The sequence below is a fragment of the Lepidochelys olivacea genome (assembly GCF_965140295.1).
Source record: "Lepidochelys olivacea isolate rLepOli2 genome assembly, chromosome: 5".
In the NCBI taxonomy this organism is placed as follows: Eukaryota; Metazoa; Chordata; order Testudines; family Cheloniidae; genus Lepidochelys; species Lepidochelys olivacea.
In genome coordinates this window covers 60,256,071-60,270,000 of record NC_140415.1, presented here as the reverse complement: position 1 = coordinate 60,270,000, position 13,930 = coordinate 60,256,071, and the positions used below count along the sequence as shown (strand labels likewise).

Genomic DNA, 13,930 nt, shown 5'->3' with positions numbered 1-13,930 from the left:
CTTGATGAATAGGACACGACAGAGGTAAATGGCTCTTTAACTCATTTAGGAATAAAACTCTTTGGCTTCCTAAGTAAAAGACCTGGTGACGCCATGGATCCCGTGCGAGGCCTTTAACAAGAGTTTGATTAGTTTCCACTTGTGTGCCCATATTCCCCCTACCCCCTTTAAAAACAAAACCAAAACCCCGTCTTCTCTCCGGAGTGATCATCACGTCGTAGATGTTGGGAAACCCGGTAGGTTTTCAAGGTGACAGAGCAACGTGCTGGCGAAGAGGAAAATGTTTAAGAAAAGCAATCGTTGAACCACTGGAAAATACTAATTTTCGTTCGCTCTGACCCACGTGATGTAAAACCACATCAAAGCCAATGGCAGCCATGCTCATTAGAAAAGGATCACATCTGATTGTTTTCAGTATTGTTGGGAGCTCATTCTGTTTCTAAACTAAGAATAAAACCGATGTAAAGCAACAGGAAGAACAGTGCGATTGAAGAAGAGATTTGCCACTGCTCCAAATAAAGCGCAGATCAAGTAAGCTTCAGGTTCAGGAGTGTAAAACACCACAAACTAGCCTCGTGAATAGTCAGAATGTCCCATGAAACCGAGGAAGTACCTCGCCAGTATCTGTAATGACCGTGTACATATCAGGAGGGGACCTTGTTTCTGAATGTCTCTTCGCTTGATTATTGGTGGTGTAAAAAATCTCGCTCGCTCTCGCTCTCTCTCTTCCAATAGGCTGTTCCACAAGGCGGATAATGTGCTCTCGCACTAGTCTAGCAGTTCCTTGGGGAAACTTCCCCTTTTTGATTTATAAGTGAAGCTTGTGTCTACAACAGTTTAACTCTACTTCAAATAAGCTAAAGTTCTCAGTCGCTCAGTGAGCGTGTTTGTTGAAAAGGGAACGTCTGACTCATATGTCACAGGTAATTTTTTTAAAGGAAGATACTTTGGGTTAAGCCCTATGCAGCTGCTAAAATATTTGGAGCCAAACAGAGTTTCCTTCGCATTAACCAAAGTTGAATTTACTTTTCCTTTAGTACTTTTACCTTTTAATGTAACTTAAAATGACCTCAAGCCATAGGCATTCGTAAAGCGCTTTCCATAATAGCCACTATTTATTTCGTACTAAAAGAGCGTTTTACATATAGGAGACCCTGCCTCTGCAACTCATTATTAAATTCGCCCCGTTAAGTGTGCAGTAAAATGTGCCACTTACAAGGCTTTTTAAATTCCACCTCATTCTGAGGGACTGAAGGGAACTTGAGGCCATCCTTGTCTATCCTGTGAATGTTTCAAATCGCTTTCTTCTCTTCAGGTTAAGGAGATTGACTCAGAACTGCCAAAACTCGACTCACAAGTTGTCTGAGCAACACAGGCAAATGTGCTCCCCAGAGTCGTGTGGCTATGTATTGAAATATACACAGAAAAAAGGATCAGATACAATTCCTCACTGCACGTATTTAAGACAACAAGAACAACACCGACCAAACCATCACACTTGCACTATTTATTAAAGCTCCCCGAAGCGTCAGACGTCATTCCGTGACAGTCTACCACGAAATCCTTGCATCAGCAGTGGTTCGACCTACCATTTGGAAAAATTTCCAAATATTTATTTGATTGGACATAAAAGGCTTAATTGGGGAGTGGGAGGAGACCAGCTAGTTAGTGCGACGCCAAAGGTATATAGCCCTTTGTGTATGTTGCTATCAGGGCTCTCTAAACCCCTGCATTAACATAAGTATATACGTTACACTATTGCTGGGTTTCTGAAGTACTTTGCCGCTGACAAACTTTTAATGAGCACATCCTGTTACTGTAGCGGAAAAACCAAACACCTTCTTAGTGAAGAAGTAGCCAGTGGCCTACTTTTTTGCAGCCAGTAGAGCAAACCCCACTGTATTTAACACAACCAGGGACACCATCAAAGCTATGAAGTTCTCTAAGAGGGGGATGCAACGGAGTCAAAGAATGAGTCTAAGTCTAAACAAGATAACACCGAGGAGAAATTTAACTCGAGCTGGCTTTAAAACGGTACATGATACGGAAGAACAAGTCATCAGAAACTTATGAAGGGACCCTGGCCCTTCTCCACATCAACATTGTAGCATATACTGTGTGACTGTGACAAATGGTACAATATTTTCAGCAAATACATGAATGCCCAGGAACTTTGAAAGTGGCTAAGGAAAATGTTCACGACCACAATAAATATTTTATAGTTAACACTTCAGAACACAATACCGTGTATCAGCAAAAGTTTAATAAGGGAATAAACACTTCTTTCTAATCACATACATGGCAATAACTGCATCTCTTACACCTCATCTAACCTGCAAGTTTCGTGGCAATCGGTGGGCTAGTATTATTCATAAACATGAAAATTAATTGAAAAATACGTTTCTTACCTACGAAAAAGTTTATCTATTTTCATTAGTGGGATAACACTGTAATGAATATATTTACATCTCATTGGAGGAAAGCTAGATCTCTCTTTGCTTCGAGCCACTGTATCCCCCGGCACCCATCCCACCAAAAACAATGCTGAAGGATTACTTTCAGTATTTCCAAGTGCTGAGTGTCTGTGTTCAGTGTCTGCCTTTCCCTTTTCTCTCTTTCAGAGAGGCTGGTGTACCCTCTCTCTGGGGAAGTCAACCAGGGTGAGGAACAGAGCTGTCGCCTATTAGCGCTCATGTGAGTTGGGAAGAGAGAAAAGTATTTGCGTCTAATTTCCATCCTTGTGTGCCCAGGGTTACAATAATCATACACATAGCGGCTACTAGGGAGACAGCCTGAGTCTCCATATTGAAATTGACTTTACCCCCATAGAATGTCTGCCCGTAATGTTGATTATCCAGATGTAAGTGCTTACTGTATAGAACTGCTCTCGCTTCGGATCTGCTGCGCCTAGAATATTAAAAAACCCCAAGCGAGTTGGATTGAAGGATCTTGTTAATAAATAATAATAATAATAATAATAATATAATTAATAATAAAGATCTGGACAGTAAATTAAAAGAAAACCATTGCCGATCACGCCTCAAGTTGAAAATCCTGCCTGGTCCGGGTTTGTTTGGAGGGCGCGGGAGGTGTGTGTGGGGATGTTATTGTTAAAAGATCCAGCTTTATTAATACGTTAAGAAAGAGCTCCCTTGGCAGTATGTGTTCTTACAGCTCCGTCTCAGATCCTATAAAACATTAATGCACTGAAGGCTGCTACAGAGATCAGCACCACCGGCTAGAAGCATTGTGAAGCCTACACCTTTGAAGGGGCTCCATTATGGAAAGGATTTTTTAAAAAAATTTAAAAAAAACCGGGGCTTTTGTAAACCTCTCAAATTTTCATTTTATAGATCTACAGCACAATAATCCATGTAGGGTGTGTGTGTATGATACACGCATACACACCACCCAACAAGCAAACCTCTAGTTAGCTTTCTGTATTAATGGGGTGGGAATACCCTTTACATTTAGTGACTAGAGGAGAGAAAAAAACAATAACACCGATCATTTCAGCACAATATAGCAAATGCCGCTCACAATCAGAACACACAGTGTTGGGTCTTTGAATTCTTGGGAAAAAAAACCCACTAAGCTTTTAACAAACGAATAACAGGCAAAATGACTACAGTATACCTTATATTGCACATCACTGCACAATGATGGTAGAATACAGTGACTTCAAACCTTGCCCAGGAATTCCAAAAGGAAACAGCACTGTGTAAACTTAGCAGAAGCTTCAACTGACAAGAAAGGTGTTTCAAAAAGCGTTGACCAGGGTACATGCACTTAGCTTTGTGATACAATCGCAGATAAATTGATTCATCTATGACATTGAACTGTTTGTGTTCCCATTTGTCTCTTAAATCCTAAGCTTGCACACTCAAATAAGTTTTGGAACATTGTGTGTTTTATACAACTTTGTAGCTCCCTAGAAGTTTTTAAAAAAGTTCTCCCATTTAATCCCACTGGAAGTTAAAAGCTAGGGAGTATACGTTTGTAAACTCTGTTGGCATGGTCAAGCAACAAGACTAATGAATTTTTTTGCTAAATTCTTTTATTTTTGTTTAAATTCTCACTTCAATTTTAATTCTTGAAGAACAGCTTCGACAACATATATCGCACTCATTATAAGAAGCAAAGGGTTATATCAAAAATTATTAGTATAGAATCACAGGAAACCTGGTTTGGAACCAGAAAAAAATACAAAACAGATATAGATACATAGACACAGGACAATTGTTTTTTTTATAATTATTTGGAAAATGTAATTTTCCCCTAATTCTTGTTTCTTTTTTCTTTATGCGCATACGATGTTTTAAATTTTACCAAAAAATGAAAATAAAGACTAATATTTTACAAAATGAATAACAATGTTCGTGGTAAGTGTTTGCGTGTGTGTGTTTTCTACACAAGATTCAGTTCAGCGTCAATATTTTTTTGTTTGTTTCTTTGTTTCTGTACAGAATATATCCACATCAGTCCACAATAAATCCTGGAAGATCCATTATTCTCCTTCTGGTTTTATTAAAATTCCCTCGGTCCTTTTTCCAATATTTTCCACAGACACAAGGTCCTTTCTTTTCCTTTCAAACATGGTCACAGATCTGATCCTACACGAGTCTTTATTTTTTTGTTTATTGTCTGCTTTCCCCCCCTCTCTGTACCCCAACTTTACTCGGTTCGTATATTTCTGTTTGTGTTGGTCCTCAGTGTCTCTATGGGGGTGTTGGCTGTGCTCTAGGAACACTGGATAGACATGTAAGGCCAGTTGAAGCTGCTCCCAGACAGTAACATATCTCTGATGAGGGTTTCAATGGGGGTTTTACCTACCAAGCGGACGAAGAAGAGCTGCTCGATGACTGAGGACGAGACGGTGCGCAGGGAAGGCAGCCTCAGGAGCAGTTTGCCGAAGCGACTCGGCTGGTTGGGGTACTGGCTCCTTACGTATTCCTCCAGGGCGCATTGAGATTTCTCTTGCAGGCTCTCGATATGGGCAGCATCTGACAGGCCACAGGCATCTGCCCAGGCAGCCACACACCAGGAGGAGACAAGGGGGGAAAACAGTTAGTTACTCAGTAAGCAAACGAGCAAACAGCACACACACACACACAGGGACTAAATACACCGTCCCACCGCCCCTTCCAACCATCACACCCCCATCAGCACCCAGGCAGGGCCAGCCGAACAATCACACCAACAGCCGGAGAGAAGATCAGGCAAAACCTCCCTTTGTGTTTCTTCCTCCACCTTGGAAATAAATAATGTAAGAGGCTCTCTCTCTCTCTCTCTGTGTGTGTGTGTGTGTGCGCGCGGGGGGTGGATCTGAAACCACACAGCCAAGCCACAGCAACCTGTCCTCTGTCAGGAGACTATCAGCCTCTGAGAGGGGAGAGAGAGGAGGAACGGGGCTATTATGCTCATGATTTTGCTTTAATCTACACACTGATGAGTGTTGTACCATGAATACAACTCAACCACAGAACCAGGAGAGCCATTGTTTGGATTTATACTAAATGTGGCCTGCATCTATGCTGCATGCTAAATAAATACATACATTGATTAATTAATTCAAATACGCCGAGTTTCTGGACATGGCTGGAAATCCGAACAAGTCAAAATGCTTTCGCAGTATGGGATTTTGAGTCTCTTGCCCGGAATCTGCAGTGCAATGCCAAAGAGAAAAGCTGCACTGCTCTCTGTATCTAGGATCAAGTAATTGAAAATCGGTCACATCTTTGTAAACTGTATAATAATCTAAGAGGAATATGGCTCAGTTACTCCAGCCTGTGCTAAGCAGACATCTGCAGCTATCAGACATAAAGCTGGAAGCGGCTGCATGAGCATTGTCTAAATGTGACCAGAACTATATCCTTCATATATATATATATATATATATAGAGCCAGAAGTATATCCTTCATACCCAGCAGAACGATGCGATCTAGGCAACTGCATACTAATCTGAGAACATGAACTGGAAGCCTCGTATCTATCTATCTAAAATTCCAAAACAGCGAATTATTGTGTATCAGCTGATTAGTTGAGAGACTTGCTCAGGAAACTACCGTCAGTGAAATATAATGGATTTGCCCCTATAGTTCAAATATCCACATTGTTACGTTTATTAATAATAAATATTTTTAAAACATAAGGCTCACAGGCAAGCAGTCAGTTGCAGAGCGGTTTACTATAGATCAAAGCCAGACTTTGCTAATATATAGATCTGTATATGAATTAATGCATGTTAATGGCCCCAAAAGGACATTACAAAATTGTGAATGTAAATTTATGACCCTGGAAAGACACAACAAATTATTCAAAGCAAAAATCTCTGGCAACTGGATTTTTGAAGTGTATGTCTTTCTATTTCAAGAACTGAATTTAAAAAGATTTCTGAACACCTTCATCTACCATACTATAGCCTCGAGCAAAAATACAAATAAAACAAGCTATGATTCAAGAACTTCTGAGGAAAGGAACCTTTGACCTGAGCTACGGACTAGGCATCCCTCAGATATACTATTATCCAAGCCAGACTGTTTTGCTAATCCATACTGTACCTCTAATGCAGTGTTATTTTGCAACATCTAAAGCACCAGGTTGCAATATCTATATCTATACCTGTATCAAAAGAATAGGCCTGTTCTTGTTTGAAATATATATCAAAAACATAGTCCTGTTCATATGCTGATTGCCACAAATCACACTCCATATTTACATATATCTTGGTATTTTACATGTATCATCTGCTCATTATGCAATAGGATCCTATTCAACTTCCAAACAATGCAATATGAAAGGGTCTTACTGATAGCCCAGCAGATTTTTTAGGCCCCATATGTCATACCCTTAAGGTTAGTAAAATATTTATCAGCTATTTACGATAAGTGCACCTATACTGCAGAATCACTGGACAATCAAGATTGGGAAGTTACTTGACAGAAATACTTTAAAAAGGGGGAAGAATACGTCTTAGGTTTTGTATTAGACACAGAAACACTTACAATTTTCTAATGCAGATAATATCTACTCTCGCTTAATTATTTGAAATGCCCCTGGCATATGTGTTTATTTGAATTTTATTTAGCACCCTTAAAGTTTTTTTTCCCAACCGCTTACAACAAAGATTAAAAAAAATTAAACACTATATGGTATAAAACCGATTAGAATATTGAGTTCGGAAAAATGGAGTATGTGTAAGAAGTAATGCAATACATATTTACCATCTGTGAATTATAGCTCAGTTAAGAAATGGAGGGCTAATGTGGAAATTCTGGGTGTCTCACTTTTTATATGGCAATGTGTCAATAAGGGAGAGCTCAATATTTCTTCGTGCAGTCTATGGAAAAGAAATTATGTAAATAAATAACCATCACTGTTCAGTACATTCCAGCCTTATCCTTTGTAGTACAGGGAATGTATTTCATGCGATGCATTCAGAAGAGTTTAGTGTTCAGAAAATATAGATGTAATCAGCTGGCATATAACTAGAAATCAATCTAGTTATTAAAAATAGATTTATTGAATTTATGTTATTTTGTCTGGTCCCTTCGTGGGAACTTTTATTTATTAGAAGAAAAATGTAGGTGTATAAATTAATAACGTTTTTTTTTTAAAGAGAAGTACGTTTGGGTCACGACCTAGTTCTTGGACGGTGTCCAGCATTTTAAAGATTAAATATACTATTCGGACGCCAAATGTAAAAAACACACCAGGATAACCTCATGCCAGCTTTAAATACTCAGTGCTAAGTAAACTGCTTTGGACAATATGTCTAAAAATGTCTTTTCCATCAGTCAAAGTTTGCTTAAAAGTTGGATGACTTCGAGAAAGGTTTCCCATGAATTCCCCTCTGGCTAGCAATCAAACCAAGTTTAGTCAAAAGTGGAAATGTGTGTTTGGGGGTAAGGGAAAGGGGTAAATTACTACTGACAGCTGTATTTTCACCTTCTAATATGTCCCATGCTATTCTGCTCCAAAATAATATTATTGTTTCCTTCCTAAACCCCATTCATCTCTTTAGCCAATTGCTGGAGCAAGCTCCTCCCTTGGTAAATATTTCATTATATACTTGAATACTTGACTATTAATATATAAAGAAGGAGTTAATAAAAAAGCCACCAGTTACACAGCTAGCTCAGGTCCAGAATTTGGGGGAAAAGATGGGAAAAAAAAACCCCACTCTTCATTTGGGGCAAACGCCATTCAGGTGTCTTTGCTTTTAATAACTACTAAACACCACACCAGTTCTCCCTCTATTTTACAATAATTTCTTCAATATGTGTTTAAAAACAGAAAGGTTCTCAGCGATTGGTCTGTTTACTGATGTACATTCTGAAATGAATGAGTATGGAATGTAAGTCTGCAGACAGACTCGAGTTAAATCAGGCTGATAAATGCTGCCCAGTCTCTTTGTCACTTTTGAAAAACATGTTTCCATCAAGAAGACTTATTAAGATAAAATGCATTAAAATGTCAAGATGGCTAATCAGTAAATCTCCCATTTGTTTTAAGATCTGTACTTTATCCTTCGCAAAGAAAGATTCCCTCCAACACTACAAGACTGCATTTGCACTGAAAGTAAAAGGGGGCAGTCAAAGTACATGTCTCTGACCACCCTGCATACAAATTAGATACTCCTGTCTAAATAAATTATCTGATGTTCAAATCGATATTAATACTACATTTGCTACATTACAATATTGTGCAAATTTAAGAGTCATTTTAATACCATGTAAATACTATTTTTCATGCATGAAAGGCAACAAATATTGATGGATTATAAACTGCTTACTGTTAAACAAGGCCTTTGAACGATTTGCCATCTTTGTTCAAGAATGCTTTTAATTTTGATTCAGCCTAGTTTCAACTTAGATTTATTAGAACTGTTTATTTATTGCTAGATGGGAGGACTGGTTCAAATAAGGAAAAGACAGAAAGAAAAAGAAAATAACACCGAGTGGCTTTTTATCTTGCTTTGTTTATATTTCCTATATTTTCCGCAAATTGTTCCTCTTTGATGTTTATGTATTTCCCTCTGGAAGGTTACAATAATAAAAGATGTATTATAGTCTTAGAGGCTACAACCAGAACACTTCAAAGCGAAGTTAATACACTTTCCTGCAAGTTAATTTCAACCATCTATCATGAGAAAAATTGTTCACATGCATGCATGCATGTTACCACCTCCTACACTTAATTTGGTATTTTTTTTCAGGCAATCTGTTAAAATTCCAATATTTGTGTGGTTTGCATAGCAAAAAGATTTCTCTATGGGCGGGTAAGCTGGTACATAACCCCCTTCCTCCTCCCCCGTGACTTTCTGTTTCTATTGTTGGGGTTAGCTTTTTTGGGTTGTTGGGGTTTTTGTTTTTGTTTTTTTGTTTTGCCTTTCTCTTTTAGATCGAATCCATTTTTTACGATCCTCAATAACCTCTGCAACTGCAAACATGAATGGTTTCCGATAAGGGGAAATCAGGCAGCAATAAATCAGTATGGTTTATGATTTATTTGTGCTTATGCCCTCCTTTTAACACTCTCAGGGAGAACCTCCTTGCCAGTTAAAGTGCCACAAGAAACCCAGATCCCTTCTCTCTCTCTCGCAGGCACACAGTCACTCTCACACCCGCAGATAGATGGTAATATTTCTCTGTTTTTCCCACCTCCCCATCCCGCGTTATCCAAGGAAACACAAGGAGCACAAACCCTGGCAGTGGGGGTAATGGCATATAGTGTGTATAGAACTCCAGCCATCTACAGCTCTTCCCATAAACGTGGGAGCCACATTGATTTGCAAATCGAATGGGTTTTATTAACCTAACCCCAACCCAGACTGGCTGAGTGGGGGGGGGGGAGCGGGGAGAGTATCTGGGAGGTTTGACCCTGTGATTTTGCTCTTGCTGTTGCCTAGCGATCTCTTTCGCCTTCTCCGACCTCTCCCTTCAGCTCCCCCAGCCCCAGCCCTTGGCCTCTCTCCCCCCAAGCACACTCACCTGATGTGAAGAGGACGATGGCTTTGAGGCAGCTGTACTCCGCCGAGTCCACGTGCAGGGCCTTGAGCTTCTCCACCTGCTCCTGGAAGATGCGGATGTGGTCCATGAAGGCCACCACCCGGTCGGCGGACATGGGCGAGGCGTGCAGGCCGGCGGCGGCCAGCAGAGGGGCCACATGCAGGGGCATGGAGCACTGCGCCGCGTTGAGCACGAACAGCTCGCTCCAAGTGAGCCGCAGCAGGGCCACCTGGTCGGTGATCTGCAGGTCGGGGAAGAAGGGGATGTTGCGGGCCCACTCGACGGCGCTGAAGAGCAGGCGGGCGGCCAGCTCGCAGATGTTCTCGATGCCCATGATGTTGTTGGGCTGCATGCACTGGCTGCCGTAGCGCGAGGTGGGGTAGGGCTCGGCCCGCAGCAGCAGCGAGATGTATCCCGACAGATAGCAGTGGCCGTTCAGAGGGTCCCCGTTGGTCAGCGCGTACTGGCCTGGGTTCGGCTGGGTTGGAGGCATTCTTCCTCGCTGAACCGCTGACAAAAAGAAAGAGAAAAGGAGAGGAAATGTGCATCCAGGAGGCTTGCAAACATCGCCTAACACGTTACAGCCGATCCGGAGACAATGCAGGGCTTATTCCCACAGACACACACACACACACACACACACACGTACAGAGAGCTATAGACAGCATATACACATGGAGCAGTGTATACATAACAGGCTGCATCTCCTTACCCTCAGCCCCTGTACAGGCATCCCGGCCCATCACCAGCACAGCCAAAAAAATAAAATAGAATACAAATTAAAAATAAAAAAAAAATCTCAGCCAAAACAACGAGACAATCCATCCTCCCCCCACTTGCAGCAAAAGGAAAGCAACCAGCAAAACACAAATAAAAGAAATCCTCCGGATTGTAGCGTGGTGGCTGGGGTAAAAATCCCAGCAATCTGGTAAAAATAGAGGTACCATAGCTCTTTCTTATTTCCCAGTCCATTGTCCGAGGAGCATGTAGATTTACAAGCAAATTGTTTTTTAAAAAAAGAAATGTGTCCATATTCTTCAAAAATACCATCCAATTATCCTTAAAACTGGATCAGGTCACAGCCCCCCACCTAACCACGTCTAACTTTTTATTACACGGAGCAAGCATCCGATACGTGCCCAGCAAAGTTCTCACTGAGAGAAGGAAGAGAAAGATTAAATATTCGAAGGGGGGGGGGAAGGGTCTGAACTTACAGTAACCAAACATTAGTGAAAAAATGCGATGGTTTAATTAATATCTTTGCTGCGCTGTTGCAACTGCAAAAGCCTGTAGACAGCTTTGCACACTGAATGCACAAGCTTGCAACTGCAAAAACACTGGATTCATTAACCATCTCAATACAAAACGTAAGCATGCTTTGAGTTCCTAAAGCTGACCAAAGTTTTTTTTTAGTGTGTGTATGTTTTACTTCATCAGTGTCAGTGTTCTAAACTGCATGCAATGTAAACAAAGGCAATTCAAGGAGAAGATACGGCTACTGTGGTTTATTACGAACACGCACCTATATATAGTTTATCTTTTGCAGTTTAGAGCGTGCAATATTTTCGTAACTTTATCCTTTATTATAGAATTGATGAAAACCTAAATTCCAGTCGAGCCCTCAAAATCTAAGTGGCTGGACTCCTTTTCCCCCCTCTCCACCTAATTATAGTTTTAAACTTGGCAGTTATTTTTCAATTAAATGAAAACACAATTCTAAGTTTGCTTTTTTCCCCAGACGCCTGCAAACAGCTCCCTGAAGCTACAAATGAAGTCGTCATATGTGCGAGCTCTTTCATATCTGAAGGAACTCACTTTCTTTTCTAGTGGCATATAAAATATAATTTTAAAGCTAATTAAAGTAGCAATCCCCACTCCACAAAATTGACTGTTTCGCTTCTTTGCCTATAAGACATCTTTAACGATAGTCACAAGATGAACTTTAACTGTAAACTGCTAAATATATTTAGAAAATATAGGGCAGCAAGTCTTGCTACAGGAAAATGAGACATATTGCAAGCAAACACCAAGAACTACGCTGAAAAAAATAGCATTTGCAATGGTGAGGAGCTCATGCCAGAAACAGACTATGTATAATGCTAAAATCAGAAGGATCAGTAAATATGCTGTAAATTGTAATTTGTATGCAGTATTTAAACAGAGGGTGGAGTTTGGTGGAGAAATAAAATGAGCAGCATGCTAAAAAATGACAGGACTATAAAAACGGTTCAGTCACAAACTTTCCTTTGAGAGCATGGAGTAAAAGAAGGCCAGATCTTGCAAGAGGCAGACTCTACCATACTGGCAAGCACAAGGAAGCTGAGATACAGTAGCATATTTCTCCCCCCTTCCTTTCTCTCCCCCTCTTTCCCCCACTTCCATGTCTTTCATCTTTCTTTCAGGAAAGATGATGGTGGAAATTGATCTACTGCGAAGTGCTGTGGGGTTTTTAAATGTTATATATGGAGGGAGGGGGAATAGAAGGAAACCCATCTTGTAAAGAATGATGTCCCCCCAGCCTCATGCCAACAATAGACAAAACCACATACACACGGAGAGATTATACTAGTGATACCGGAGAAATAATAAATATTTAGTGACTGATCATCATAATAAATTCCCATCCCAGTGAGCAGGGAAGGGAAGTGTGCGGCGGTGGCGGCGGAGGGGGGAGTAAAGGAAGAGGAGGAGGGCACCAGCGCAAAGCAAAAGCCTGGGTGCAAAGCTGGAGAGGGATTGCAAGCATACACCCCGAGCTACAGGGAGAGGGAGAGGAGAAAAGGGAAGAAATATTCACCTTCCCGCCTCATGCCCACTTTGAGGCACTTCTTGAGGCGGCAGTATTGGCACTGGTTGCGGTGGTGCTGGTCGATGGGACAGTTCCTGTTGGCACGACATGTGTAAGTTAAGTTCCTGCGGACGCTCCTCTTGAAGAAACTTTTGCAGCCCTCGCAGGTGAATTGGCCGTAGTGTTTGCCGCTGGATTTGTCCCCGCAAACCACGCACTCGATGTGCTGCTGGCTCTGGCCCGAGCCCTGCTGGCTCTGGCCCTTGTCCCCGGCCGTGCCCGGGGTGGAAGGGGGTCCCGGCTGGCTAGGGGTCTGCGGGGTGTGCGGGGCCGCCGAGGCCGCTTGCTGCTGCTGCTGCTGATCCCGGGCCGGCTGAGCGGCTGGGTTGGGGCCGCTCGGGTTGCCCCCGGCCACGTCTTCCTGCGGATCTCGCCAGCTGCTAACTACCATTGCCATATCTCGGGCCCAAAAAGTGCTGGGGAGCTGCGCTTCTGGCGGAGGGCTGGCGGGGAGAGGAGGGGGGCGGGGGGGAGTGGGTGGCTCGGATTTGGGGGAGAGAGGAGAGAGAAGGAATCTTGCCTGCCTCTGCTTCGGCGGCGGCGGCGGCGGCCCTTGCGTGGCTGCTGCTTCTTGTAGCTGTTTCTGCCGTTTTCCTTCTCTTTATTTTTGCAACCCCCTCCTCTCTCTCTCTCTCTCTCTCTCTCTCTCTCTCTGGGGGGGGGGGAGGGAGGGAAGAAGGATTTTTTTTTTGTTGGTCCCCCCTCTTTTTTTTTTTTTTTAAATATGTGTTTTTCCCCTCAAGTTGCACAGCGAGACGCGGCCGGCCGGGCTGCGGGGCGAGGCATGCAGGAGAGTCGCACGGGGGAGGCGATCGGCGGACACACACACACACACCCCGCGCGCACCCGCCACACAGTCCGAGCGCTAGGCGTGCAAAGGATGGGCAGGCATAGAGGAAGCTGGAGGAGGAGGAGGAGGTCGGTGCTGCCGCCGCCGCCGCCGCCGCCGCTGCTCGCTGCCGGGGCCCGGCGGGTGCTGGTGCCGCGTCTTGTCCCCAGTTGCCGCCGCCGGCGCTCTGGGCTCTTTTGGGGGCGCAGGCCTGGGCGAGGATGGTGGGGAGAGAGAGAGAG

The 13,930-nt window shown here is 42.6% G+C and overlaps 1 protein-coding gene across 1 annotated transcript; it reads right to left on the bottom strand.

Moving 5' to 3' along the window:
• Window positions 1-4,135: 4,135 nt before the first annotated feature.
• On the bottom strand, window positions 4,136-13,379 carry NR2F1 (nuclear receptor subfamily 2 group F member 1). The gene is made up of 3 exons (XM_084628086.1): window positions 12,809-13,379; window positions 9,994-10,521; window positions 4,136-5,021 (listed from the first exon to the last, which is right to left on the bottom strand). The coding sequence occupies exons 1-3, from the start codon at window positions 13,254-13,256 to the stop codon at window positions 4,741-4,743; spliced, it is 1,257 nt and encodes a 418-aa protein (XP_084484212.1). The 5' UTR covers window positions 13,257-13,379; the 3' UTR covers window positions 4,136-4,740.
• Between the last annotated feature and the right edge of the window lie 551 nt (window positions 13,380-13,930).

Excerpts from the sequence above, each read along its gene's own strand:
- NR2F1 (XM_084628086.1), bottom strand. The coding sequence starts at position 13,256 with ATGGCAATGGTAGTTAGCAGCTGGCGAGATCCGCAGGAAGACGTGGCC. Across the intron at positions 10,522-12,808 it reads AGTGGGCATGAGGCGGGAAG|CGGTTCAGCGAGGAAGAATG; the intron begins GTGAATATTTCT and ends TCTTTTTGTCAG. Across the intron at positions 5,022-9,993 it reads CATCGTCCTCTTCACATCAG|ATGCCTGTGGCCTGTCAGAT; the intron begins GTGAGTGTGCTT and ends CTGCCTGGGCAG.